Source organism: Eschrichtius robustus, chromosome 2, assembly GCF_028021215.1.
Source record: "Eschrichtius robustus isolate mEscRob2 chromosome 2, mEscRob2.pri, whole genome shotgun sequence".
NCBI lineage: Eukaryota > Metazoa > Chordata > Mammalia > Artiodactyla > Eschrichtiidae > Eschrichtius > Eschrichtius robustus.
Window position 1 is genome coordinate 171,854,697 of NC_090825.1, and position 26,982 is coordinate 171,881,678.

Genomic DNA, 26,982 nt, shown 5'->3' on the forward strand with positions numbered 1-26,982 from the left:
TCAAAACCACTATGAGCTTTCAGGAGTTCCCTGGTGGCCTAGTGGTTAGGATTCCGGGCTTTCCCTGTTGTGGCCAGGGTTCAATTCCTGGTCGGGGAACTGAGATCCCACAAGCTGTGCGGCACGGCCAAAAAACCCCAAAAAACAAAACCACTATGAGCTTTCAGCGACTGTGAAGCTGAGGAGATCCTAGGGCCGGGAGAAGGATGTCAGATATCACTGTCCTCCCAGCTCTAAGGCCCTCCCCCGATGCCCCTCAATAAAATGGCTTGACCCCCTAAAAAGAGACAAACAAACCACTATGAGATACCACTTCACATCCATTAGGAGGGATATACTAGAAATAAAATAGAAAATAACAAGTGTTGATGAGGATGTGGAAAAATTGGGACCCTCGTACATGGTTGGTGGGAATGTAAAATGGTGCAGCCACCGTGGGAAAGTTCGGCAGTTCCTCAAATAGTTAAGCATAGAATTACCATATGACCCAGCAATTTCACTCCTAGGAATACACTGCAAAGAACTGAAGGCAGATACTCAAATACGCATGTTCTTAGCAGCACTACTCACAACAGCCGAAAGGTGGAAACAACCCAAGTGTCCAATAGATACCCACACAATGGAATACTACTCAGCTATAAAAAGGAATTAAATACTGATATTAAGATGAACATTAAAAACATGCTAAGTGAAAGAAGCCAGGCACAAATGGTCACACATCCCATTTCTATGAAATATCCAGAATTGCCAATTCCATAGAGGAAGATTGGTTGCCAGAAGCTGGGGTGAGGGGGGAATGAGGAATAATTGCTTAATGGGTTCAGGGTTTCCTTCTAGGCTGGTGAAATGTTTTGGAAGTGTGTAGAAGTAGTGGCTGCACAACACTGTGAATATACTAAATGTCACTCCACTGGGTTGTTCACTTAAAATTATTAATCTAATGCAATGAGAAATTCACCTCATTAAAAGAAAATCCTTAAAAAAAGTAAGCTATCACTCATTCTCCACAACTACTTCAAAATGTCCAAGTAGTGAGTCTGAATGAGAGAAAAACTTGGAACGAAAAGGAGTACGAAGTGTGACCATACATAAACTTTAACATTACAAAGTGTTACTTCCCCACGCTCTCCAAACGCCAGAAACAGTTGACAGTCACCAGCTGTATTCGAAGAGTAACTGCCACCACCTGCCAACCTCTCTCAGGCCTGTCTTGAAAGACTCAAAATTTCCATCTGAACATTTTTCTTATGTTTAGCTGGAATCACCAGAGTCCATTTCTCCAGCGACATCTTTGCTTATCTGCTTAGGTCGCCTCCAAATCCTCTAAGCCAGACTGAGGGAGAGGTTAATTGGCGGCATGCCCAAGGAAGGGCGATAAACCTGGAATATAACGGATAACATTTACTGAGGGCCTATGATATGTCATGCACTAAACAAGCACCTCACTTAATCTTCACAACAGCACAATGAAGTAGGACTAGTATCACCCCCCCCCCCTTTTCTTTAAATATTTATTTGGTTGCGCCAGGTCTTAGTTGCGGCAGGCGGGCTCCTTAGTTGCGGCACGTGAACTCTTAGTTGCAGCATGCATGTGGGATCTAGTTCCCTGACCAGGGATGGAACCCGGGCCCCCTGCACTGGGAGCACCGAGTCTTAACCACTGAGCCACCAGGGAAGCCCCCTTACCCCTTTTATGGATGAGAAAAGTGAGGCCCAGCAGAGTGATGCCTCAAGTAAAGCGTGAGGCGTGCTTTGAACTAGGCAACCTGCCTCCCAAACCCACACTCTCTTCTCCGCTCTTCTCTTCTGACGCTAAGCACCTCGGCTGTCATTCTTCTTACCCTAGGCCAATTCAATCACTGTTTACCTTCTGGCCCTCGAGTTTGAGACCATTGGGGTGCAGGGCGGGGCCAAGCCGCCGTGCTAACTATATGCAAGAAATTTGGGGCGCTCACTATAGGCCAGGCCTCATCTCAATTTTCATCACCTCTAATTCACAAACGAGGAAACTGACAAAGTGACAGCTCTAAGGCGCCAAGGAATGAGCGGTTAGGCATCCGACCTGGCACCAAACTCACAGACCTGGCACAAGTTGCCCCCCATGTTAACATGAAAGGGTCTCCGTCCACCCTAGCTGAGCCTTTTTAGACGAGCCCTACGGGTCGCGTGCAGGGCCATGCCCTGCCTCTATTTCCAATCCGCTACACCCAGGATGGATCGCACAATCGTCGTTGCGCGCGGGGTACTCTGGGAAAACCGCAGGAAGGACCCGGCCGCCTCCACTACAGCTGTCTTAACTTTTGCCTGAGAAGAATGTACCATCGTGTCTTATTTTTGTACTTTTGCCCCCTCAACTAGCGTTTGAGACTAGAAGTGGAGGCTTTGCAAAGAAAACGTCTGTAGAAAGTCGAGTGTTTTCAGGCGCATCAGGCATTCATTAGGGCAGCTATGCTCTCAGGGGGTCCTTCACTCCTGGCTCCGCGGGCTTCGGACAACGGGCAGAAGCGGCTGCCAATGAGCCCCGCCGAGTAGCAGAGGGGGCAGGGCTAACTCTTTAAAGGAACCGCGACCTATTAGCAGACCAGAGGGTGACCCGGATGATGGCGGCCGGCGCGGCCTTAGCCTTGGCCCTGTGGCTACTATTGCCGCCAGTGGGGGTGGGAGGGGCAGGGCCCCCGCCGATCCAGGACGGCGAGTTCACGTTCCTACTGCCTGCGGGGCGGAAGCAATGTTTCTATCAGTCCGCGCCGGCCAACGCAAGCCTTGAGACTGAGTACCAGGTAGAGGGTCCCGGGCCGTAGAGCGAGCAGAGCCAGGGAGATAGGGCGTGGCCATACAGACCAAGCAATGCATGCATTGAAGAGGGAAGGAGGAGGAGCCCGTGCGTAGGAGCGCGGGGGCGGAGCCAGGGAGAGCTAGGCGGAGGGGGCGGGGACAGCGCGTGGGAGCGGAAGGGATGGGAATAATGGCAGAAGGCGGGGCTAGAGTGGGGCAGCGGGGAGGCGGGGCCATCGGGAGAACGAGGGAGCCCTTCAGAAGGCAGGACCCTAGCGAGTGGGCGTGGCCAAAAGGGTTGGGTCGATTGCGGGAGTTGCGAGGCGAGACCAGAATGCTGTACAAGAAAGGGCGTGGCCAACCTGAGAATTTCTCGGGGGTTGGGCTAAGAGAAGGCGGCTGGGCTCCGTCTTCTCATTTGGGGTGTGGCCAAGCCGGGACGTGGTCTCTAGGGGGGGCGTGACCAGATAAAAGAGCCGGTCCTGAGGCCATCAAATCAATGGGGGCGGAGTCAAGGCAAGGGGCGCGGCCAGAGGCAGGGGAGAGGGGCGGGACTGGCTTGCAGGTGTAGGTGTCAGAGCTCAGGTAGGCCCCTGGTGGTGGTCGGTACGGGTCTGTGCGGGTGGGCCGAGCCCTGGCCTTCTCTGGCAGGTGCCCTTGGCCTACCCCTAGACCTCCACCCGCTCTTACCTGCCCCCCAGGTGATCGGAGGTGCTGGGCTGGACGTGGATTTCACTCTGGAGAGCCCTCAGGGAGTGCTGCTGGTCAGTGAGTCCCGCAAGGCAGACGGTGTGCACACGTGAGTTAAGTCCTGATGGCTGCCCAGGTTCAGTTACAGCCCTGCCCCTCACCAGCGGCCTCGGGTTACCACCCTGCCTGCCTTGAAAAGTCTGGCTGGCCGGCCACTCAGGGTCATGTCTGTGTGTCTGTCTGCCCAGGGTGGAGCCCACGGAGGCCGGGGATTACAAGCTGTGCTTTGACAACTCCTTCAGCACCATCTCAGAGAAGCTGGTGTTCTTTGAACTCATCTTTGACAGCCTGCAGGATGATGAGGAGGTGGAGGGTTGGGCAGAGGCTGTGGAGCCCGAGGAGATGCTGGATGTCAAGATGGAGGACATCAAGGTGCGCCCAGGCCAAGCTGGGGCCACTCCTCCCAGATCTCTGGCATTGGACCCTACCCTCTCACCTTGACTGGGGTCCGCCTTGGCCTGACCCTGCCTTTCCTACATATTGGTGCCCCCAACCTAGTAACAGTAGAACATTTCTAGGTGTAAACCTTGTTCTAAGGGCTTAAATAACTCATTAAATCTCCATAACCACCTTATATATAGGAAGTGTGCTCTAATTATCCCCCATTTTACAGTTGGGGAAACTGATGCACAAAATGGCTAAGTAACTCTTCTAAGGCCACACAGCCAGCAACTGACAGAGCCAATATTTGAACCCAAGCAGTCTGGCTTCACCTACTGCTATTATTAATCACTAATATGTTCTTTGTACTTAATTAGGCATTCAGGAATTTCCCCGGCAGCCCAGTGGTTAGGACTCCAAGCTTCCACTGCCAGGGGCCGTGGTTCGATCCCTGGTTGGGGAACCAAGGTCCCGCAAGCCATGCGGCACGGCCAAAAAAATAATTAGGTATTCACTTCTCATGGCAACTCTGAGGTTTAATTCTGAGGAGGAAACTGAGGCCCAGAGAGGTTATTTACTTGCTTATGGTCACACAGCCATTGAGTGGCAGAGGGATATATAGACTCAGGCAGCCTGGCCACTGAGTCTGTGCTCTCAGCTGTCTCCCCCTCTCCCCCCAAACATGAACTCTCACCCCATTCTGCAGGACAAAACCTTGACCTGCTTCTCCCTCTGTGCCGTAGGAGTCCATCGAGACCATGAGGATCCGGCTTGAGCGCAGCATCCAAATGCTGACTCTGCTGCGGGCCTTTGAGGCACGTGACCGCAACCTGCAAGAGGGCAACCTGGAGCGGGTCAACTTCTGGTCGGCCGTGAACGTGGCCGTGTTGCTGCTCGTGGCTGTGCTGCAAGTCTGCACGCTCAAGCGCTTCTTTCAAGACAAGCGGCCCGTGCCTACGTAGCCCGCTGCCATGGAAGAACAGGCGAAAAAGAGGAGCAGCAAGGCGCATGCGTGTGAGACTTGGGGAGGGTCCCTTCCCCAGCTTAGTTTCCTACGGGAGGGGAGGCTGTGCAGTTCGGGCCTGAGGTGTGGGCCCCCCCTGCATCTCCTCCCTTCAGGGGCCGGGTAGGGAACACCAGCTGGCTTGCAGACATGGGCGCTCCAGGAGGGGTGGCTTAGCACCCAGAAATTGTGTATGGGGGGCACTGCAGCGTTCGAATGCAACCCTTGGGTTTTCTGGCCCTGCCTCTGTCCCCTACTGTTAACGTGCCTTAGCCGGAGTCTTCCAGCCTGCACCAGCCTTACGCGGTGCAGTCGGGGCCCAGGAAGCAAACTCCCCCTTCCCTTCCCCACTGGCCCTCCAAGCCAGGTCCCGGTAGGAAGGGGCTTGCTGCTGTGGGATGCCATGCCTTCCTTCTTCTCCTTGTGGCTCCATCTGAGGCCTGTGCTACTGCTGGGGGTGGCCTGCTCGTGCTAGGGGCTGGGAAGGAGACGTGGCCGCAGTGTTCTTGCGAGAACAGTCACTTTATTGACAGGAAGGGGGCAGGCTGGGTGTGAGGTCTGGTAACAGAACTCCAGGAGCGGGGCCTCCAAGACCACCCGCCCCTCCCACTGTCCCTGCAGGGGCCCCAGACAGGGCTGAGGGGTGGCCCCAGCCAAAGCCTGCACAGGAGCCTCATGGAACAAAGGGCGGTCTGGCCTGGGCACCAGAGTCAATAAATTATGGTCAGAAAAATCACAGAGCCTGGTGATTGGGCCACAGGGACACCAGCCGGGACAGACCTGCCCCCAAGGGGGCAGCCAGGCAGGCGGGAGGGGTCTCCCACGAAGCTCAGAAGAAAGGTCGGGCAGGAGCTGATGGAGGTGGTCGCCTGGGCACAAGAGAAAAATCAGAAAGCAAAGTTTAACTGTCCCCGGCTGGGCTGGAAGGCCTGTGCCCCCAAGAGGGCGAAGGGGACCTCTGGGGAAAGTCCTCAGGAGACTGGGGGTGGGGAGGGGGCCTGACTGCGGCACAGTCTGGGGCGCAGGGCCAGGAGACCCTCTCCCCTCAGTAATTGCGACGCCTGCCGCAGGCCCCCGTCCTGGCCTCTATTACCAGTGCCGTCTGGGGTGCAGATGGGGGGACAGCCAGGCCTGTGTGTGTGTGGATGTGTTAAGGAAAGTAAAAGCTCTCCCCTCCAGAAGTGAACCCTCTCCCCAAGAGCAGTGCCGTTTGGGGTGCAGGTGGGAGGGGGAAGGGGGAAGGCCAGCAGCCCCCGTCCTCAGCCTGAAGGGAAACACAAAAGGCCCACACAGCAGCCACCAGAAGCGTCTTCCCTTTATTTTAGTTTATTAATAGGATACAGAGTGCAGGCACTTACAGTGGTCAAACTGAGCGAGCGAGAAGGTCTGCTCACAGAGAGGCCACCTGGGCCCGACCCGTGGGGGAGGCCTGAGTGGGAGCCCAGAGGCCCCCGAAGCTTCCCCACCCACTCAGCCCTGAGCCCAGGCTGCCCTGGGGACCCAGGAGGAGGAGATGGCCCAGGGAGGAGAGAGCGAGGTTGGCCGGGCCGAGTGTTCCGGACCTGGGAAAGGCACCTCCGGCAGCCGAGGCTGGGCCGTGTGGTTAATACGGCCAAGGAAGGAATATGTACAACTTGGGCGGGCGGGTTAGCGCTGGGCCCACTGGGCCTGGCTCGCCGCTGGGAGCTCCCACTGCTGAGAAGCAGACACACTCCTTGTGCCCCAGCAAGGACTGGGGGGTATGGACACCCTCGGTGCCGTTTCTGGAAGGCCTGGCCTACTCAGGCTTTCCTGGCCAGAGAAGCCCCTGGGTGAGCACCACCACCCCAGCCTGGACGCCTCATTCAAGATGGCACTCGGGACGCAGCTGCCTCCTCTGCTACCTGAGACCCCATCCCCCAAAGTGCAACACCCCGGCTCCCGTCGTCCTGGGGCTCCAGGGCCCCTCCATTCAGTGCTGTGTCCAGCCGGGGATGGGGGCCAGGCCAGCCCCTGACTGGGGCCAGGGTTAGGGAAGAGTCAGGGGCTGCCTGCAGGGAGCCTGGTCCCGCACGGGGACTGGAGGGCCAGGGGTGGCGGTGGATGGGCCCGGACCACCGAAGCTCCTGCACCGAGGGTCCTGCTCGAGGACCCCCGAGAACATGCCGCCCGCAGCCTAGTCGAGCAGGGATGGCTCGGCTGGGCGGATAATGGTGGGCCGGCTGGGCGCAGCAGGGGGTCTTCTGCTGCAAAGAGAATAGAGACAGACGGGGAAGGGGAGAGGGCAGTGAGGCTGGAAGCAGGGCAAGGAGGAGGACCCAGGCCCCACCACCGCTGCCCCAGGCTGCTGCCCGAAGCCGGCTGCTCCTCTAAAGGCTGCTAGGGTGCTGGAAAGGAGTGTGCCAAGCCTGGACATCAGTACCCCCGCCATCACTCCCTTGCTCTGTGACCCTGGGCAAGTCCCCCGCCCGCCCTGGACCTCAGGTTACTCACAGGAGAAGTGGGGAGGAAAGACCCTGGCCTGCAGGGTGGGGAGAGGCAGGGCCGGCGCGGGCAGTGACTGACGTGCGTATCCTCAGAAAGGGAACAGGTCAAAACCGGAAGAAGGGGCCCCGTGGGAGGGGACCCAAGCTACGTGACGGGCCCATTTGCTCACGAAGAGGACAGGCCTGAGGGCCTGGGAGTCACCCTGACTCCACCACTCTGTGATTTGGCCTCTCTGGGTCTCAGTTTCCCCACCGGACCAATGGGGACGCCAGTGACTCCTCCGCTCCCTGCAGGGCGCAGGCCGGTGGCTCTAGGTGGCAGGCGGCGAGGGGGTCCGGCCTTACCTGGGCACTCCGGGGGGGATGCCGGGTGGAATCCGAGCTGGCCGAGATGGGATCTGAGGCGGGGCTGAGAAGGGGTCATTGTTGGCAAACACGCTGGGGTGGGGTCCGGGCCGGGATGGGATGGGGGGCGCTGAGAAGGAGGCTGCTGCCCCCACCGGCACAGGAATCAGGGGGGGCCCCGGGGTGGGGCCCCTCACTGCCGGGGGCCGGCCTGGGGGGTGCATGCTGGACACAGGCCGGCACTGCGGAGTGGGGCTGTGGAGGAAGGAGAGGGTGTGAGCTGAAGATGGGGGGTGGCAGCACTGGCCGCATCCGTGTGGCCGCGGAAGCCCGAGGCGGGGCATGGGGTGCTGGCCACGGTGGCCTCCTCTGTAACATGGGCTGGCACCAGCTACCACCCAGCCAGATGCAGGTGAGTGCCCGGTCCTGGGCGTGGGGCAGCGCAGATACGCTGGGCCCCTCCGTCCAGCCCCAAGACCTGAGCCAGGGCGCAGCACCTGTCCTCAGCTGCAAAGGGCTCCTGCTTCCCTCTGGCCTCGTTCCCTTGGGCATTCCCCTCTCACTGGCCCCACTCGGGCCTCCCCCGCTCCTCCAATCCCCCCTCTATAGCCAAAGATCCTTTCAGAGCCCAGCCCTGCCCTTCAGATCAGGTCCAAATGCCTCCAGAGGCTGCAAGGCCCACAGGCCTCTGTCCCAGGTGCCCCCCCCCCCCACCCCAGACTCCCCTCTGGGGCCAAGCACTTGATGCCCCTCAGGCTGGCTGCTGTGCCCTCTCCCCGAGGGCTCAGTAGGGCTGGCACCTTCTGAGACTTCCCTGACCAATCCTCTCTCCTCCCACTATCTGTCCTGTCACTGGTTAGATGTCCCTGCCCGATGCTCTGACTTGCCCATGCCAGGGCCGTATTTCCATCTCAGCTCCAGGGTGGACAGGGCGGGGGATGCTGGTTACACCCTTCACGTGTCCCTCCAGTTCCCCCCCGCCCGCCATTCTCAGCTATGCTCTGTGCCCCAGGAGGCTCTCCCCTATGGCCGGGGTTGCCCAGGCCCCTCGCCCTCTCTGGCTTCTGTTTGGGGCTTAACCAATGGAAGGCACCAGGAGACAGGCGGGCCTTTAACCCTCCGTCTCCAGTCCCTTCAGGCCTAGGCGGGGAGGCAGTCCCACACTGTGGCTAGCCCTGGGTGCTGAGCCATCCGTGGTCGGGGGCCCCTGCACCCCGCCCACCCATGGGTTGTGCCCTGATGGACACATGGGGGCGTGGCAGGGGGTGGAGCTGGGATCCCGCAGGCAGCAGCAGCCCCTGCAGCCTGCAGGCGACCAGGCCTCGCAGACCTGTGGCTGCTGGTGCTCTGGAGCCAGGTGTCATCAACGGGCGGGGGCACGGGCGTGGACACCGTGCTGGTGCTGATGTCCCCGATGATGCTGAGCGCCTCCTTGAGCGCGTGGTACATGCGCAGCATGTCGTCCCGCCGCTGGGCCTGGTCAGCCGACTCCTCCATGAGGCTGCTCTGGTCCGCCGATGAGTACAGGTAGGCCAGCAGCTCATGGTGGATGAAGGCCTTCGTCTGAGGGCAAGGGTTGGAGAGGTCAGGGCTTCCCACCACACCAGCCAAGAACTCAGCCAGCCTTGCGAATGGCCAGGAGAGCCTCCAGCGTGCTGGGCGGGGCTTCGTCTTTCACCTGACTGCAGAACATGGGAGATACTTACAAGGAGGTGAGCTTTCCACTCAGTTGTCTCCCGAGTCCCTCAGGGGTGCTTGCAAGTGTTCTTCCAACCCATTTCATCAGATTCTTGTGAAACTTATTCCTAGAATCTTATCTTTTTTTTTTTTCCTTCCACATGGCTTGTGGGATCTTGGTCCCCCGACCAGGTATTGAACCCGGGTCCTCGGCAGTGAAAACACGGAGTCCTAACCACTAGAATGCCAGGGAATTCCTGAATCTTATCTCTCTTATTGCTATCTTTTCTCCCATTATATCTTTTTTTTTGGCTGCACTGGGTCTTCGTCGCTGTACATGGGCTTTTTCTCTAGTTGCGGCGAGCAGGGGCTACGCCTTGTTGCGGTGCGCGGGCTTCTCATTGCGATGGCTTCTCTAATGGAGCACGGGCTCTAGTAGTTGTGGCTCGCGGGCTCTAGAGCGCAGGCTCAGTAGTTGTGGCGCACGGGCTTAGTTGCTCCGTGGCATGTGGGATCTTCCCGGACCAAGGCTCGAACCAACGTCCCCTGCGTTGGCAGGCGGATTCTTAACCACTGCGCCACCAGGGAAGTCCCTCAGTTACTTTTCTTGGGGTTTCTAAGTATACATGTTCATGTTTACATACGAATAGTTTTTCCTATCCTTTTTGATGTTCACACCTTTAAATTATTTTTCTTGGGACTTCCCTGGTGGCGCAGTGGTTAAGAATCCGCCTGCCAATGCAGGGGACATGGGTTTGATCCCTGGTCCGGGAAGATCCCACATGCCGCAGAACAGCTAGGCTCCTGCGCCACAACTACTGAGCCTGTGCTCTAGAGCCCGCGAGCCACAACTACTGAGACCGTGTGCCACAACTACTGAGCCTGCTCTCTAGAGCCCATGCGCCTAGAAGCCCATGCGCCTAGAGCCCGTGCTCTGCAACAAAGAGAAGCCACTGCAATGAGAAGCCCGTGCACCGCAACCAAAACCCAACGCAGCCATAAATAAATAAATAAATAAGTAAGTAAGTAAGTAAGTAAATAAATAAATAAATTTTCTTGTCTAACTGCATTGCCTAGTCACCCTACAAGAAGATTATATGAAAGTGGAAATGGCCAACTTGTTCTTGATTTTGGAGGGGATGCTTCCAGAGCTTCCCCATTAAGGGCAAGAGTGGTTTTGAGACTGAAATATCAATTCAATGGATGTATGAGATCTCATAAGAGAAGTCTCCTTCTACAATTGTCCTTTTAAGAATGGATGTTGGGGACTTCCCTGGTGGCGCAGTGGTTAAGAATCCGCCTGCCAATGCAGGGGACACGGGTTCAAGCCCTGGTCCGGGAAAATCCCACATGCCGTGGAGCAACTAAGCCCGTGCGCCACGACTACTGAGCCTGCAAGCCACAACTACTGAAGCCTGCGTGCCTGGAGCCCGTGCTCCGCAACAAGAGGAGCCACCGCAATAAGAAGCCCGCGCACCGCAACGAAGAGTAGCCCCCTGCTCGCCGCAACTAGAGAAAGCCCACACGCAGCAACAAAGACCCAACGCAGCCAAAAATAAATAAATAAATTAATTAAAAAAAAAAGAATGGATGTTGATCACTAATTATAAGAGAAGTGTAAATTAAGACTACATTGAAGTATACCTCACACCAGTCAGAATGGCCATCATCGGGGCTTCCCTGGTGGCGCAGTGGTTGGGAGTCTGCCTGCTAGTGCGGGGGACACGGGTTCGAGCCCTGGTCTGGGAGGATCCCACGTGCCGCGGAGCGGCTGGGCCCGTGAGCCACAATTACTGAGCCTGCGCGTATGGAGCCGGTGCTCCGCAACGGGAGAGGCTGCAATGGTGAGAGGCCCGCGCACCGCGATGAGGGGTGGCCCCCGCTTGCCGCAGCTGGAGAGGGCCCTGTCACAGAAACGAAGACCCAACACAGCCATAAATAAATAAATAAATAAATATAAATTAAAAAAAAAAAAAAAAAAAAAGAATGGCCATCATCAAAACGTCTACAAATAATAAATGCTGGAGAGAGTGTGGAGAAAAAGAACACTCCTACACTGTGGGTGGGAATGTAAATTGGTGCAGCCACTATGGAAAACAGTATGGAAGTTCCTTAAAAAACTAAAAATGGAATTACCATATGACCCAGCAATCCCACTCCTGGGCATATGCCCAGGCAAAACTATAACTGGAAAAGATACATGCACCCCTATGTTCATAGCAGCACTATTTACAATAGACAAGACGTGGAAGCAACCTAAGTGCCCATCGAGAGACGAATGGATAAAGAAAATGTGGTGTATATATACAATGGAATATTACTCAGCCATAAAGAAGAATGGATATGATATCACTTATATGTGGAATCTAAAATATGATACAAATGAATTCATTTATAAAACAGAAACAGACTCACAGACATAGAAAACAAACTTATGGTTACCAAAGGGGAAAGGGTGGAGGGATGGATAAATTAGGAGTTTGGGATTAGCAGATACAAACTACTATATATAAGATAAACAACAATGTTCTACTGTATACTGCAGGGAACTATATTAAATATCCTATAATAAACTATAATGGAAAAGAACATGAAAAAAATACATATATGGATGGATGAATTTTCCCGAACTTTCAACATGTACAAAGATGACAGTGCTGTACAAAGATGATAGTTTTTCATTTGCAAACCATGTAAATGCACGCGCTAGTCAAACATTTAAATTCTGAAAAACGAGTAAAAGGGAAAATAAAATATAACCTAAAGATACAGTGAAAACTCCTTTGTCCACTCTGGCCTCCTTAGGCCCCCTGAGTTCTCCCTCTAGGGAGCAACTGGTCACTAGGTCCTTGTACAAACTTCCAGATTTCTAGGCATATTATAGATAGACAGATAATTTCCCTTCCGTTTTTACACAAATGGAACCTTTCTGATCATTCTGTTATGCTCTATAGCTTTTCTGTTTTAATAAAGTTATTATAGACCTGGAGATAGTTCTCATCCTTTTGTTTTTTGGTATGTTTTGCAATAGATTGGATATTTATTTAACGGATTCTAGGAAATTGATAGAGATTTCTAATCTTTGGCCACTATAAAACACGCTGAAAAGAATAACCATGTACATGCTCAATTTGCATGTTGGCAAACATCTCTGTGGGAGAAATCCCTGCAAGTAGAACTGCTGGGTCAAAGCATACATGAATTTAAAAGTTCATGGCTGCAGCAAATCTATACGTGAAAAAGGTACTAGGACACCCATGAAACTTAACACTGACCACCACTGAAGAAGAGACTGGGAAGAACAGAGTGAAAGGGAAGGGACATGGGATTTTTGCTTTAGACTCTGTCGTATTTAGAGGTTTTATAGTCACAACGTAAACTGAACCTGGGTTACATAGCTTTCCGAGTGCCTAGTGCTGAGCCCAAGGCCTGAGCCCTCCCAGCAGCCTGGAGCAGGAGACATCAGTACAGCTGCACTTCACCGAAGAGAAGCCTGATACCCTGAGAGGCTCAGGAGCCCCGGGGGTAGCAGGTAACGCCCTGGGGTGAAGGCAGGCTGGGCTGCAGGCCACCAGGAGGCCACAGTTGGGGACAGACTCAACTTGGGTTTGAATCCCACCCCTCACTCTTCTGAGTGACTTGGGTCAGGCTTCTTGACCTCTCTGGGCCTCTGTTTTCCTGTCTATAAAATGGGGATGATAGCAGGCCCTCTCCCAGGGTTACTGTAAGGCTGGAAAACTTTAGAGAAAGTGCACAAGCGTGGTGGTAGCTTCAATGACACGATTAAACGGGAGTGTGAGCCCCGTGTGTCTGTACCTTTCTGTTTCCCAAGAGAGTCTGGGGATCCTGATTGTGTTGTTTAAAAGGTGGTGAGACTCACTCTCATTTCTGATTTTATACAGACTGTGTTCAGCCCAAATCTGGCTGCGGCTGCCCCCCTGTCTTGGGGGAAGGGGGACCCGGAGGGGCAGGCACTCACATTGTTGATCATGAGGTGCATGATGGTCTTTGGCATGAGGTCACGGATGGACTTGTTGATGATGGCCACATAGGAGTCCACCAGGTTGCGAATGGTCTCCACCTGCCGCTCCAGCTGAGGGTCCATGGAGAAGGTGTTCTCCTGGGCTCCGTCCTCATTTTCTGCCTGCAAGCGGGGAGGGGAGGCCATGAGGGGTGACTGCAGCCTGAGTCCAGTGTGGGGAGCCCCCCTCCTCTGGGGATTGCTTGCCCTACCCGACCCGCAGCTGACCCTCTGGGGCTGGCCCCTCATGGCCGCGTTGGCACCACGTGGCCCTGCCTGTCCCTGGGCTGAGCTGCCCGGACCTGGGGGTGACCACAGTCCAAGGTGGGCTACTGCCTCTCACCTGGGGATGGGAACAACACGTTAATTTGGGTGGGGGCCATGTTCACTCCGCCTCAAGGACAGGAAAAAAGGAGAGAGAACAAAGCAGACAGGATCCCGGTCCATGTGCGTCCCTGTCCTTGACTTTAGTTGGAGAACCTTCTGGGCGCTGATGACAGAACCCTCTCCAGGCCTTTCTGCTTTGTCTGCTCAAGAGGGTATGGGCTACATGCCCTTAGAGAGTGCTGGCAAACACAGCTTGAAATGACCCATCCCGTGAGATGCCGGCCGCCCTTCTTCTCCCAGGTGGGGTCAGCTCAGCCCAAGGTGTGCCGGCCGGGCAGGGCGCTCCTCACCTGGTCCTTCTCAGGGTAGACCCCGGCTCGGAGGAATGAGGCCTTCCAGCTGTCCACATCCTCCTGGGAGTCACAGGCCAGCTCAATCTGCCGCAGGTCCTTGTAGACGTTCCTGTGGTGAGAGGGAGGGAGGGAAAGGCGCATGCTTGACCCTGCCCGTGGGCCCGGTGGGTGCAGTGAGCTGGAGTTCAGGCTCTGGGGTTGGCCTGACTGACCAGGATTCACCCCTGACCGGGGGCACTCACGACCAGAGGCCCCAGGATGGCAGCAGCCCCTGCACCCCACTGGGCTGATGGAGGCATCGTGAATTCGTGCCTGTGACACCCAAAACCGTGCCAAGAGCAGGGCGTGTGCTCAGCAAGAGTCTGCATCTAGTGGCATCTGCAGTGTTTTGTTTGTGGGCTCAGCTACTCCTCTCCTTCCCCTGGGAACTGCCCATCCCCTCCTTTATGCTCTCCTGGGGGAGCCAAAGGCTGCCAAGGACCCCTCCAGAAGTGGGCAGTGACCCACGACACCCTCCGCCAGTTGGGGAGCTCCCATCAAGGTGTTTCTAGAGAGGCTACAGCGGCATCATCCAAAAGAATGTTCTGGCCTGACGCAGCAGCCACGAGCCACAGGTGGCTTCTTTCTGAGCATCAGGAATGGGGCCAGCGTGGCCGAGAAAGTGAATGTAAAATTTTATTTTATTTCCATCAATTTACATTTAAGTAGTCACATGTGGAAATCCAAAAATGAGGGGATATATGTATACGTATAGCTGATTCACTTTGCTGTACAGCAGAAACTAACACAACATTGTAAAACAACTAAACTCCAATCAAAAATTAATAAAAATAAATAAACAGTCACATGTGGCCAGTGGCTACTGCCTTGGACAGTAAAGGTCCAGCATGTGCCCCGATTCCTGGGAGGGAGGTGGAGCTGGCCAGGGCAGGACTGAAACTCCCAGCAAAGGCTTGTGAACTGCTGGGCAAATGTGGGTCTGTGAGCGGAAGGTGCGGAGCCAAAAGGCTGGGGGAAAAACGGACAGACACTAACCAGTGTTTATAGGCAGTGTTCTCCATATATAGGCCAGGATCCATGCTACACGCATGCCATCCTGTCCCACAAGGCAGGTGTGACTGAGACAGCCAAGCTGTCCCAAAGTCTTCGAGTGAGATCTGGGTCTGAGGTTAGGCACGGATGGCCTCACAACAGTGCTCAGGCCAACCAGCAGTCAGTGAGTGGCTGCCCTGAGACTTCTGGAAGGAGTTGAGAGCAGGGAAAGGGAGCATGTCTTTGTTGCTCCTCCTCCTCCTTCCTGCTGCCTGGAACATCATCATGATGGCTGGAGTTTGAGCAGCCATCTTGGACAAAGAGGAGGAGAGCTGAGAAATAAGAAGGAGGGCCTGGGCCTGGATGCCTGTGGGGTTGTCCAACCTGCCCCGGATGGTAAAGTCTGGACTTGACTTATATAAAAAAACCCAACTTCTATCTTGTTTCTGCTACTATCATTCTGGGTTTCCCGAACTCACCCCTAAATGATACATTAGGTTAATATCTTCACCCCCCCAGCTGCACAGGGGATCACAGGGCCAGGGAGGTGGGATGGCTGTCTGGCACTACACAGCCAGGAAGAGCTTCCCAGCAGGCCTGTCCCATCGCAGAACCCAGGTTCTCCCACACACCCTAGGGCTTCTTAGGCAGGGGAGGTGGGGGTTAGGGAGAGATGAGTCTAAAAGGGTTATAAAGGTTTTTGGAGCCAGCTGATGGTCAAAGTGGGTCTCAAGAGTTTTAGGCCAGCCCGGAACAAAGCAGGATAGAACGATTCTTGCACAAAACAGGTGGCTCAGCTGGATTTGGTGCGTGTGGATGGGCAGTGGGGAAGGTGGTCCTGGGGCCAGGAGGGAGGATGTCAGTGCCTGCTGGCCAGTCATGAAGAACCTCCAGGCCCTGGCTGACAGCTGACCCCTGACTTGGGGGTTCCCTGGATGAGGGTGTGGGTCTGGGCAGGGGCCCTCCTGGGTCCACACTCAGCCCTTCCTCCTGCTCTCAGACCTCCTGCCAATTGGGTCTCTTCCTGAGCTGAGAGAAGTATCTTTGCTTTTGCTAAAGTCTCCCACCAACGCCCCTTGGCATGGGTTTACCGAGAGCCTCCTGGGCCCTTCTCTTCTCTGTTATACTGGCCCAGGGATCTTATCCCATTTAGACTTGAAACACCTCCACGCAACGACAACTCCCCAAATTCACGTTCCTGCCCGGAGCGCACTCCTGAACACCAGTCTCTCATGCTTACCCAGCTGGCTCCCCCGCGCCCCACGTGGTGTCTCACAGGCCCCTCTCCCTCAGCATCACCCCAACCCAGCCTCCGACTGGCCCCGAGCCTACTCTGCCTCTGCCTTCCCCATGTCAGCCAATGGCAGCTCAGTCCCTGAGCAACACCTTTCTTGCTCTCATACCCACACCCACCGGGAGTTCAGTCGCTCTACTGGAATCCACCCCTTCCTCCTCTATGTCCTCAGCCCCACTTGGGTCCAGCCCCACCATCTCCTCCCTGGTCTCCCACGCTGGCCTCCTCAGCCTGTTCCCCTCGTGGCCACCAGGGGGCGCCGGTGAGCACCAGAGCCAGGTCCCATCCCTCCGCTGCTCAGAACCCTCCACGGCTCCTGCATCGTTTCATCCTCATCTCTCCCCAGAGGGGCCTCCCCACCCCGCTGACCACCCCACAGAAGCACTTTTCTGTTTCTTGACTGACACCCTTTCTGGAATGTGAGACCCCAGGGTAGGGACCGTTCACAGCAAGTGCTCGGTGGACACTGGTGAAGGATTGAACGGGGGCCATTGGTCTCCCTGGGACCTCGGGGGGTGGGGGTCGGGGTCGGGGGCACTCACCTCTGCTCTGTGTTGAAGATGGCGAAGACGTGCTTGTTGGACATGAAGCCCTTCTCCACGTCGCGGATTTTGAGGTTGTCCAGAGGCAGCATGTACTTCTTCTCTTTCTCCTGAGGGCGAAAGGGGAGGGGTCACCCTGGGCTGTTTAACTGAGGCCCTGAGGCTGCCCTGGGCTGGACTCTACCGGGAGGACCACCGCCAACACCTGACGCCTCCCAAGCTGCTTTTCCTCGGGTGAACTAGTCTGCCACCACCCTCCCCCTCGCTTACCTGCCCCAGCCACGCTGGCCTCTGTGACTCTCTGAACATCCCAAGCAGGCTCCTACCCCAGGGCCTTTGCACCTAGCATGCCCCCCCACACCCCCGCCAACAGCGGCCTGGTGCCCTCCTTGCCTCTTTTGTACAGAGGGACCCTCCAGGCGAGGCCTGCCCTGACCCCACCCCAAACTCTCCCCCTACTTTTCCCCTTGGCGCTTCCCCTCACATAACACAACACACCACGTATCTGTTTTGTTTTTTTTTGGCTGTGCCGCGCGGCTTACGGGATCTTAGTTCCCTGACCAGGGATCAAACCCACGCCCTCGGCAGTGAGAGCGCAGAGTCCCAACCACTGGACCAGGGAAGTCTCCCCCGCCACCCCACAGATCTTGCTTATTGACCTAGGGTCACCTAGACCGACTCATTGGGTCCTCGGGGGTGGAGACTCCCGTCTGTTTGGTTTACTGCTGACACACAGTGGATGCTCAAAACTGGCCGACTCTGACTCTACCCAGATTCCAACCACTGAGTGAATGGAACCATTAACACGACTACTTCTTCACGACGAGCCTGCAAGTGAGTTACCAATATGATCCCATTTTCGAGAGAAAGAGAGAGAGACAGACAGACAGACAGACGGAGGCATAGAGGGGCAGGCGGTGGGGGCGGGGGAGGGAGCTGGAAAGAGAGGCCCCCTTGAGCTGATGCCTGAGTCCCAAAGCCGGGGTGGCCCTGTTCAGAAAGTGCCAACTGAGTGCTGGGCATGGCAGTCCTGCCGGCTGCTGGGGAAAGCAGCTCAGAGAGGACGCGTCTCCCGGTCAAGGGCACGGGCCTGGTGAGTCTCAGAGCTGGGAGTCACACTCCGGAGCCCAACTCCTGTTAGCTAAGCACCTACGATATGCCTGGGCCCGTGCAGATGCATTGCTATTAATCTTTACTGGGGGCGGGGGGAGGAGGTGGCAGCGCATTAACTGGGTTTTCTACATCAGGAAACCAAAGCACAGCATCAGGGTACCCCCCCGCCGCCTCTCCCCGACTCCCACTCGACCCACAGCAGCTCTCAAGGACTGAGGGGAAGTGCTGCTTGTCTGCAGCTCATGGAGCCCTCTCACACAGCCCTGCCAGGGAAGCGTCGCGCTCAGAGAGGGAAGCGGGCCGCCCAGGGCCACGCAGCAGGTGGAGTGGGCCACGGTGGGATTCAGAAGCCAGGTTCTCCCCACTGCCCTCCTGGTCTTTGACCTCCCGAGCACCTTTGGAGAAGAGAGACCTGCCCCCCTCACACAGCAGCTCACTTCTTTTCACCCATCCTACCCCTGACCTCCGGAAGGCCTCAGAACAAAGCCCAACGTGGCGGTTCCTCCCCAAATCAAGAGCAGCCACAGTGGTGGCGGGGAAGGGGCCCAGGGGCCCCCCAGAGGGTGGAGGGCCACTTGGAGTTTCAGGACTACTCAACGGGAAGCAGGAGCGAGTGGCAGCCTCGGTGCGTGGGCTCAGTCCTGACTGAGGTGTTAGGAGCTCAGCTGGGCCCGGCCCCTCCCCAGCCATGTGCCCTTGGGCAAGCCACTGCCCCTCTCTGCCTCAGCTTCCTCAGCTGTCAAAGATGGGTAGGAGTCTCATCCTCCTGGTGCAAGGTGAGGCGCACACCGTGAAAGCCCCGAGCACATGCCCACCCCAGAGCTGGTGCTTGCGAGGCGCCAGGGGTTTTCTTTTGTCTGTCTGTCTGTCTGTCTGTCTGTCACTGTTATGCTCCAGGGTCAGCCAGTCCACTGGGCTCTGGGCAAGCAGAGGAGCCAAGGAGGTGGGAGACCCCATTCATGCTGGGAGCCGGGGCAGGGGAGCGGGGTGCAGGCAGGCCAGGGAACGTGGAGCCCGGGGCCCTCCCACCTCTCAGGGAAGAATTTTGGGGGGCTTCAGAAAGGGCAAGGGCAGGAGTTCCCGGCCCGGAAGTTTGTGAAGAGCCTCTGCTGCCCCCACCCTATCATGTCATGAGGCAGGAAGCTTCCAGTTGGCCGGCTACGGCCAAGTAACTGAGTCACAGCCCTTTCGGGCCCCGAGTGAGACGCCACATCTGGAAGTGTTTATAGCGTGATTCCGCCCAGAGCACAGAGGCTGCCTTCCTGATGCTGCCCGCACGCACGCACACACACTCACACACACACACACACGCACGCACACACGACACAGACACACACCACACAGACACGGAGGCGTGCATGTACCCCGCCCCCACCCCCAAAGAGACCTTCTCCTGCGCACAGAGGCCACGGACCCAAACCCTCCCTCCTGCGCCCCCCCCCCCACCCGCCTCCCCCTCGCCCTCCCCCACCGCCTCCTTAGGATTTCCTGAAAACCCACAACTTTCTCCAGATGCACGCTGGCCCCGGCCGTGCCACGTCAGAAGAGACGAAGCAGATCATCGCGGGCGGACCAGTGGCTTCCTCGCCTGCTCGGAGGTGCTGGGGCGCTGTGGCCCTGCTGCTGCCCAGGGGGCCCGCGGGACGGACAGCCGGCCCCGCCAACCCAGTGTTCAGACTACCTGTTCAGGGGGCTCTGAATGTGTACAGTAGTCTGCACATTGGTTAGGCTGGGCTCGGGCGAGCGGCGCGTCGGGATGGGCCCCCCACCCAAACTCGCTGCCACCCACGCGGCGAGGCAGACCAGGAGGTGAGTGCCACTGCCCACCGCCCTCCTCCCCACGGGCCGGAGGCCTGGACAGAAGATTCTGGAATAAAGAAGAAGGGCTTGGGCGGGGGTGGTCGCTGGGGAGGAAAAGAGGCGCCGGGGAGAGGCAAAGAGAGCCCCGACACCGGCTGAGGGGTTGGGGGCTCTGGCGGAATCAGTCTCCTATTCCCACCCTCCAGTAACCACCTCCTCTTGTTTATTTTTTTAAATAAAGAAATACTGGTGTCTTGCCTCTCTCTGAGGCTTCTCTACGATGGTGGCCTGACCCCGGGGGTGGCCACCCTGTTGTGTGATTTTCAGGGCCCTTGCTGGGATCCTAATTTGGGGGGGAGGGGGGAGGGCGGGGGACGGACAGACAGACAGACAGGATTTCGCGCCTGCCCCTCCCCGATCTCAGCCCGCTTTGTGTCTGGGGGTGTACACAGGGCCCCATTCACAGGTCTGCTGGTTCTCATTACCGCCGGCGGCGCTCGACCCTCCTCCCAACACTGCCCCTGCCTCTGCTCTGGGGCCCCGAGGGAGGGTCTGGGGCTCCTGCTTTCAACCCCTAGATGAAGGAGAAACAAAGGGCCCCTCCTTAAGTCAAAAACTGGGCTCCCGATGGTGCCATACAGCGAATCGCCAGGCTAGGGTTTGGGCCCAGAAGCCCCCTCTCCAACTGCCCTGGGGACCCCCAAAGCCCAAAGGTGCGAACCAGCTCTCAGCATATCTGACAGCTGATGCAGCACAGAGCAGACTGGGTTTCAGACTGCGGGGGAGGAAAGAGAGGGAGAAGAAGTGCAAGCGTCATCCCCACCCACACTGCACCCCGGCCATTTTGAGGAGCGGATCTGGCCACGCAGGTTCCTTGAGGAATGTGCGGTCCCGCCCACCCTCCCTCTGCATCTCGACCCAGGAAGGCGCCAGGGTCCTGGACAACCCCAGTTTAGAAGCAGCCACCCAGGCAAGGTCCCCTGGGGGACTCAGGGCTTCCCAGCGCTGCTTCACGACACTCCAGTGCTGAGCCTCCGGCCTCGCGGGGAGTGGGATGACGACATTCTACTCTTAAACACCCGCCACTTGTTGGAACCGCTTCCTGCCTCGGCAGTGGGGAGCGGTCCAGGTGTGGGGCTGAGGTGCCTCGGGTCAGGGAGCCTGTGTCCTGTACCCACCGCGTGGGGACGCTTCCCCACCCTGTGACATGGGGGCAAGTCACTGCTCAGAACCTCAGTTTCCTTACCTGACAAAAGGAATGTGAGTACTGAGGAGGAGGAGGAGGAAGAGAGTGCTCTCCGTGTGGGACCATGGCAGGCTCTCCTAGCCAGTGAGCCTGGCACGGGGCAGGGGCTTCATAAACAAGAGAGGGCTACCCAGAGGCACCAACGGAGTTCTACCTGTCTTGTCTCTGAGCCTGGGTGGAAATACATATGGTTGGGCACAGGCCTGCCTGTGCTGGGATGGGGTCAGCTGCCAGTGAAGCCCCAGGTGTGGGGGTCACCCCAAAACCCCAAGGGGGGAGAGCCAGGTAAGGCAGCTCCAGGGGCGACCAGAGAAGCCGGGCCTCTCCTCGGGGGGCAGCTGGGCCGGGCTGGAGGCTGTGCCATCCCATGTGGGCAAAGCACAGAGCGGAAGCAAAGATTCAGGAGCATGTGAGCAGAGGGGTGCGTGTGCCTTCCTCGTCAGGCACCTCCTTCCCTCCTGTGGCCACGTGGTGATGGGCACGGGGCAGCCATCCTGGACCACGAGGAGGAGCTACGTGTTACGATGGCCATGGGGGAGGCGGAGCCAGGGCCCTGGCCAGCCTCACGGCACAGGGCTGCCAAGCTCGCCGGGATACGGGCAAGAAACAGACCACCTCTGTAAGTGCCTTCATTTGGGACCTCTGTCACAGACCCAAATCGATAGCCACCTAATACCACCTTGACAACGGGGAGCGCCTGTGTTGTCTCTCATAGGGCAACCCAGGAAAATGAGAGAAACACAGTGGCCCTCGCTGGTGGGCCCTGGAAGCCTGTGTCAGGGTGGCAACAGGCAGTCACACCAGAGGAATGGCTTCACTCCCAGGCCACTAAGACACCGTACTGTCGTTCTGTTAAGAGAACTAAGCCACGCAATGGGCCACTCAGGACGGGAGGATGGGCCGCGGCGGAGGAGGGACCTGCACGGCAGCACCCGGTGGGGCTGCCCGCTGGGCCAGGGGACAGGGGTGCACTCCCTCACAGCCCCATCCACAGGCTCAGGGAGACCATGGCACGAGGCAACGCGCAACACCACTCCCTGTGCTTAGTACTCCTGGTGCTGTACCCAGAGGCCTCCCTCATCCTTCTGAGGACAAGCACATGTGGAATGATCTCAAGACAGACACCGTGACTGAGCACCTCAAAGGTGCAAGGGCCGTTCTACCTCACTTCATGGATGGGGAAACTGAGGCCCAGAGAGGCTAAGGGCCTGGCTGAGCCTGGGTTAGCTGTAGACAATGGAACCCCAGCAGCCTCACCGTGAACCTGAGTCCCCGACCCCAGGCCGTGCCCCCTCTGAAAGCCCCCCACCTTGCCATGATTTTGAAGGGTGGGATCAGTTTGGAGCCTCCCCCACGTCCCTTTCCTCCTCAGGGAGCCCAGCCCCCATGAGGCACGACCACACGGGGGGCCGTGAGGGGCTCGGATATGATGCACAGTGCCTTTGGACACCCTGTGGCCCTGGCTGATACCATCCTAATGGTAAGCTTTGGGGCACGGTGGCGCTCAGGGAGCCTTTCCCGAATGAACAGCAAGTTGAGGGAGCGCCACACAGAGGAGGGAGGTGTGGAGAGCACGACACACAACTGCCCAACCCAACTGCCCAACCGTCCCACCCCTGCCAGCCACTCACCTCCTCGTCCTTGTACCACGACAGTGACTCGGCCGTCAGCACAAACCAGTACTCCTTGGAGCCGCCCTTCATCAGGCTGATGTTGTTGATGGTCAGCCAGCCCCTGCGGATCACCTGGCGGGGGGGAGGGCGGGGCTCAGCGGGGGACAGCGGCCACCACCCAGCCCAGCCTGTCCCAGCGCGGTGGCCAGCGCCCTCGCCCCCAGCAAGGCGGGAAACCGGGGACCACGGCAGAGACACCTCCAGCCCAAAGCCAGGCAACCCGACTCCAGGCCACCTTGCCCCAAGCACTTCCCAACGGAGACCAACGTGGGGCCCTCGGGCGGGCAGACGTGCACTCACTCACAGGTCCCAGGGTGATTGGGAACTGGGTCCCTGGGGAGCCCCTCTGCGCTTGGGGTTAGGTTGAATTGGCACAGGTGGCAAAAGGTACGCCCAGCTGGAAGGGGCCCAGAGGAGGGCATCCCAGGCTTGTGGGGGGGGCGCCATGTCACGTTGGATGTGACTGAAGGAATCACACTTGTCTTGGTGAGACGCGGTACCAGCGACACCCTTGGGCCCTGCCCCTCGCGCCCTCTGGAAGGCGGCTGTGCATGCAGAGCTGGAGGAGTCGCCCAGGCAACGGGGTGGGGCTCCTTTCAGGGGCCAACTGGCAGAGGCTTGATTCTGCTGCCCGGCTCCCCCAGGCAGGCGCTCGGTGGGCACAGGGACCTGCTCTGACCAGGAGTCGAGGCCAGCCCCCGCCCCAGGGCTCCCCTCCCCCCAGGCTCTTTTCAGGATATGAGGATGAAGAGAATCCTCCACCCAGAGGGCTGGGGACAAAAGTCTGAGCCCAGGGGACCCGCCAAGGATCATGCCCCACTCTGGCTTTAAGCCACGTGGTCCCACTTTTCTCTGACTGGCACATCCGGGTTCTGGGCTGGGAGACCCCCTAGATGGGGCTCGTCTGGCCACTGCTGTCATCTGAGCAGGAGATAGAAGCCAGGCCTGTGTGGGGGACTCACCTGACAGCTAAACGCAGGTAGCCTGGGGGAGGCCACACTCCCATGTTCCCCGGGCCATGGAGGCGCCTGTGGGCTGGAGCCTCCCACCACTCTGGACTGGGGACCCCGGGGCAGCGGGAAGCACGAGTCGGCGCAGGCAGGGACGCCCGGGGCCAAGGCAGCGACAAACTGGGCTAAGCTGCAGGAGGTGGGCTGCGAGTGGCCATAGACAGCTGGGAAGGGCTAGCGCTGTAACCCCCAGGGTGGGGTAGGGCTTTGGGGCTGCCTCTGGGGCCCACATGCCCCCCTAGTGGATGGGTCTCAAGAGGGGCTCCATCCTGTCCACTCTGTCCTGCCCCAGGCACACCAGATCCTCACAGGGCCACCACCCGCCTGTGGTTGGAAATGAGCTCTTAAGCCTCAGAGACCAGGAAGGCAGAGGCGGCCACAGAGCGGCCAGGGACCTCTGCACCACATACAAGTCCCTGCCCAGGCTGTGCCACCGTTGAAATGCCACCTGGCAGCCCGTGCTAAGGCTTCTCCCTCCCTGGGATGACGAGACAGCACCTGGGAGTCTTGTGGCCGTCAGGGAGCAGGCAGAGACTGTCAGCCCCAACAAGGTCATGGTCTCATTCCTGGCAGCAGGGTGACCGACTCACCCTGGCTTCTCCAGGAGGCCCCTGGGTTTAGCCCTCAAAGTCCTGGGAACGCCCTCAGTCCTGGGCAAAGTGGGACGGGTGGTCAGGCCGGGGGCGAGGCTGGTCTCCAGACTCAGGCCCGAGGCCGTCCTACAAAGGACCCAGGAAGGAGCCCCTGCATCTGGCAACCACACCCAGCTCCAGAGCTCCGTGGGTGCCTGTCCCCGCCTGTTCCTCGCTCCCCCAGGGGCAGGGTAGGGCCTGCCTTGTCTTAGTCCAGGTCTAGAGTGGGTGCTTCTAAACTTCAGTCATTGATCGACAGCCGGGGGCGGGGGGAGGCTGTGCGTGCTGGGTGCTCCCCAGAGAAGAAGTCCTCACATGGCAAGGCCTCCACACTCCCAGGCCCAGCCTCGTTCCCAAGGGGGCAGATGTGCCCCCCCCACCGCCACCCCTCGGTGGCTGAGCTGGCTCGCCTGCCTCCACCCTGGGTCAGTAGAGGTCAAAGCTAGCAGATGGGGCCCTTGTCATGCTCCAGGGCATGTGGCCATGCTGGAAATGGCACATCTGAGCCTTGGGGCAGGAGGCTGCTAGTTAGGCCTGGAGAAGCACTGCCCCGCCTCAGGTCCCTTTGCCCTTGAGCCACCCAGAGAGCTGCCTGTGCGGGAGCCCAAGGGGATTCAGAGACAAAATCCCGCCCCGGGGAGGGGCAAGCTGCTGGTGGCAGACACAGGCGCTGAGTCTAGAGGAAAAGGAGTGGTCGGGCCTTCTTATCCAAAAGCCAGATTTGTGCCCAAGGGACTGGGCTTAGAAAAGGGGGGCGGGGGCGGCGGGAGTAGGGTCAGCTGGGGAGACAGAAGAGGCAGGCGGGGTTCCCATGCTCCAGGGGGCAGGCACGCTGGGGGCGGGAGGAAGGGCTGCCAGGAGCAGCAGCTGCCAGGAGAAGCGACGCGGCTGGGGCCCACCTCCTCCCTGGGTGAGTCGCCTGGGCAGGGATGGAAACCATGGCCAGGAGACCCAGGAGCCACAGCCACGCACACGGCAGGGCTGGGCTTCGTGGCTAGGGGTGTGGAATCTGGCAGGAAAAGAATGACTAAACTTCTCAGGGTGTGGGTGTGGGGAGAAACATGCCCCTGGGCTGTTTGGAGGGAAGAAATCATTCAAAGGGGATTGGGGGTGACACACGGGGAAAGTGGGAACCATGGGCCCAAGGACTATCCATTTCTCCCGCAACCGCCCCCAACCATGGCAAGCTTTGGCCTCTTCTGCATCTTCCAGGTCCTGTTACGGGTTCAGCTCAGCTACTGGAAAGATCCCGGGGTCACCAGAAGATCCCTGCCAGAGGGCAGCAGCAGTAGGGCCCGCCCAGTGTTGGGGGAGAGTACCCGGGAGAAGGAGGCTTCGGTTAGGGCTGGTGGCCCAGGCCATGGTCTCCAAGGTGGAGAGCTGGGGCCGAAGCCAGCTGCCCAAAGGCAAGCACCTTGAAAAGAGCCCAACTCTCAGAAGTGAGCATTGCCTGCTCCCTGCTGGGCTGGGCTGGGCCACACACAGAGAGGAGGTGTTACCTAAAACAGGGATGGCAAATACCATTCACCAATCAATGGGTAGCACTGTGGTGAGAATTCTGGGCACTGTGGGAAAGGATGCTAGGATCAATTAGTGATGTTTGCCATTGGCAAAGGGACAGGGGCAAGTGCAACAGAACAGCCTAATCAGTCATCATATCTGCTATGGAGGCAGGAGGATAGTGGCAGCATCCAGGAGAGAGTCCCCTGATCAATGTCTGTGATGGGTACAGGAGGGGTGTCACATGCAAAGCTATCACATGGGGGAAAAAAATTCCTTGACCAGTTAGTCATATCTGCCACGGAATGGGGAGTAGTGACATGCTTAGGAAACAAAAATGCCAGGATCGATTAGTGATGTCTGCCAGGGGCACAGGACAGGAGAGAGGTACAAGAAAAAGAGTGCTGGATCAATTAGTAATGTCTGCCTTGAGTGCAGGAGGGGAAAATTTCTGCATGGTGTTGTCTGGAAACAGAGCGGTGGCAGTGGCAAGAACAAGCTCTTGCAGGGCTTGAGCAAAATCTTCCCCGGCCAGGGAGGTGAAGGGAGAAAGGCCTGGGGTGTTAGCTGAGTATTTGCCATCCCTGACCTACAGGAAACTAGGAAACCATGTCAGGAATGGGCTGGAGGGGTGGGCGCCAGATGGGGGCAGTGGTCAGGTTAGTGTCTGTGTGAGTCAGCTTAGCCCAGGGCAACACAAAGCCTGGCAAGCGGCAGCCACGGCAGGGGTTTTTAAAGGTTAGCTGGATTTTTAGTTGTTCTGTTATTTTTTTGGTGGGGTAGGGGGGTGGGAGGGGATATTATGGGGTGGCATGGTCTCCACCACTACCAGGTTCTCTAATGTTTGCTACCACACTAAGTGAGTACTTACCAAGATCTCCCCCTTTGAAAATGCAAAGTTAGGGTTGTGGGGAAATCAAAGAAGAGCAGGCAGAGGAAAAGAGACGTAAGGGACATGAGGGGATGGAGAAAAAGCAGGAAAGGCACAAAAATGAGGAGAGAGAAGAGCAGGGGGAGAAAACAGCAAAAGAAAAAAAAATTAC

The 26,982-nt window shown here is 57.7% G+C and overlaps 2 protein-coding genes across 9 annotated transcripts in view; one reads left to right on the forward strand and one right to left on the reverse strand.

The window, feature by feature from the left end:
- Positions 1 to 2,482: 2,482 nt before the first annotated feature.
- TMED1 (transmembrane p24 trafficking protein 1) lies at positions 2,483 to 5,642 on the forward strand. The gene is made up of 4 exons (XM_068536988.1): positions 2,483 to 2,780; positions 3,477 to 3,574; positions 3,714 to 3,897; positions 4,650 to 5,642. The coding sequence occupies exons 1-4, from the start codon at positions 2,598 to 2,600 to the stop codon at positions 4,866 to 4,868; spliced, it is 684 nt and encodes a 227-aa protein (XP_068393089.1). The 5' UTR covers positions 2,483 to 2,597; the 3' UTR covers positions 4,869 to 5,642.
- DNM2 (dynamin 2) overlaps positions 5,618 to 26,982 on the reverse strand; it is a 91,694-nt gene continuing 70,329 nt past the window's right edge. For 2 of the 8 annotated variants that reach the window (XM_068536983.1, XM_068536982.1), the window contains exons 14-21: positions 26,811 to 26,822; positions 22,756 to 22,869; positions 16,966 to 17,075; positions 14,095 to 14,206; positions 13,376 to 13,540; positions 9,050 to 9,282; positions 7,720 to 7,974; positions 6,207 to 7,131 (exon numbers count right to left, since the gene is read on the reverse strand). In XM_068536983.1, coding sequence (XP_068393084.1) covers positions 7,065 to 7,131; positions 7,720 to 7,974; positions 9,050 to 9,282; positions 13,376 to 13,540; positions 14,095 to 14,206; positions 16,966 to 17,075; positions 22,756 to 22,869; positions 26,811 to 26,822 — 1,068 coding nt within the window. In that variant the 3' untranslated portion in view covers positions 6,207 to 7,064. Of the gene's footprint in view, positions 5,779 to 6,206; positions 7,135 to 7,719; positions 7,975 to 9,049; positions 9,283 to 13,375; positions 13,541 to 14,094; positions 14,207 to 16,965; positions 17,076 to 22,755; positions 22,870 to 26,810; positions 26,823 to 26,982 lie in introns of those variants that run through there. The other 6 variants (XM_068536981.1, XM_068536980.1, XM_068536985.1 and 3 more) reach the window with 4 other exon arrangements.

Coding starts and splice junctions, on each gene's coding strand:
- TMED1 (XM_068536988.1), top strand. CDS start 2,598: ATGATGGCGGCCGGCGCGGCCTTAGCCTTGGCCCTGTGGCTACTATTG. Junction 2,781..3,476: donor GCCTTGAGACTGAGTACCAG/GTAGAGGGTCCC, acceptor CCTGCCCCCCAG/GTGATCGGAGGTGCTGGGCT. Junction 3,575..3,713: donor AAGGCAGACGGTGTGCACAC/GTGAGTTAAGTC, acceptor CTGTCTGCCCAG/GGTGGAGCCCACGGAGGCCG.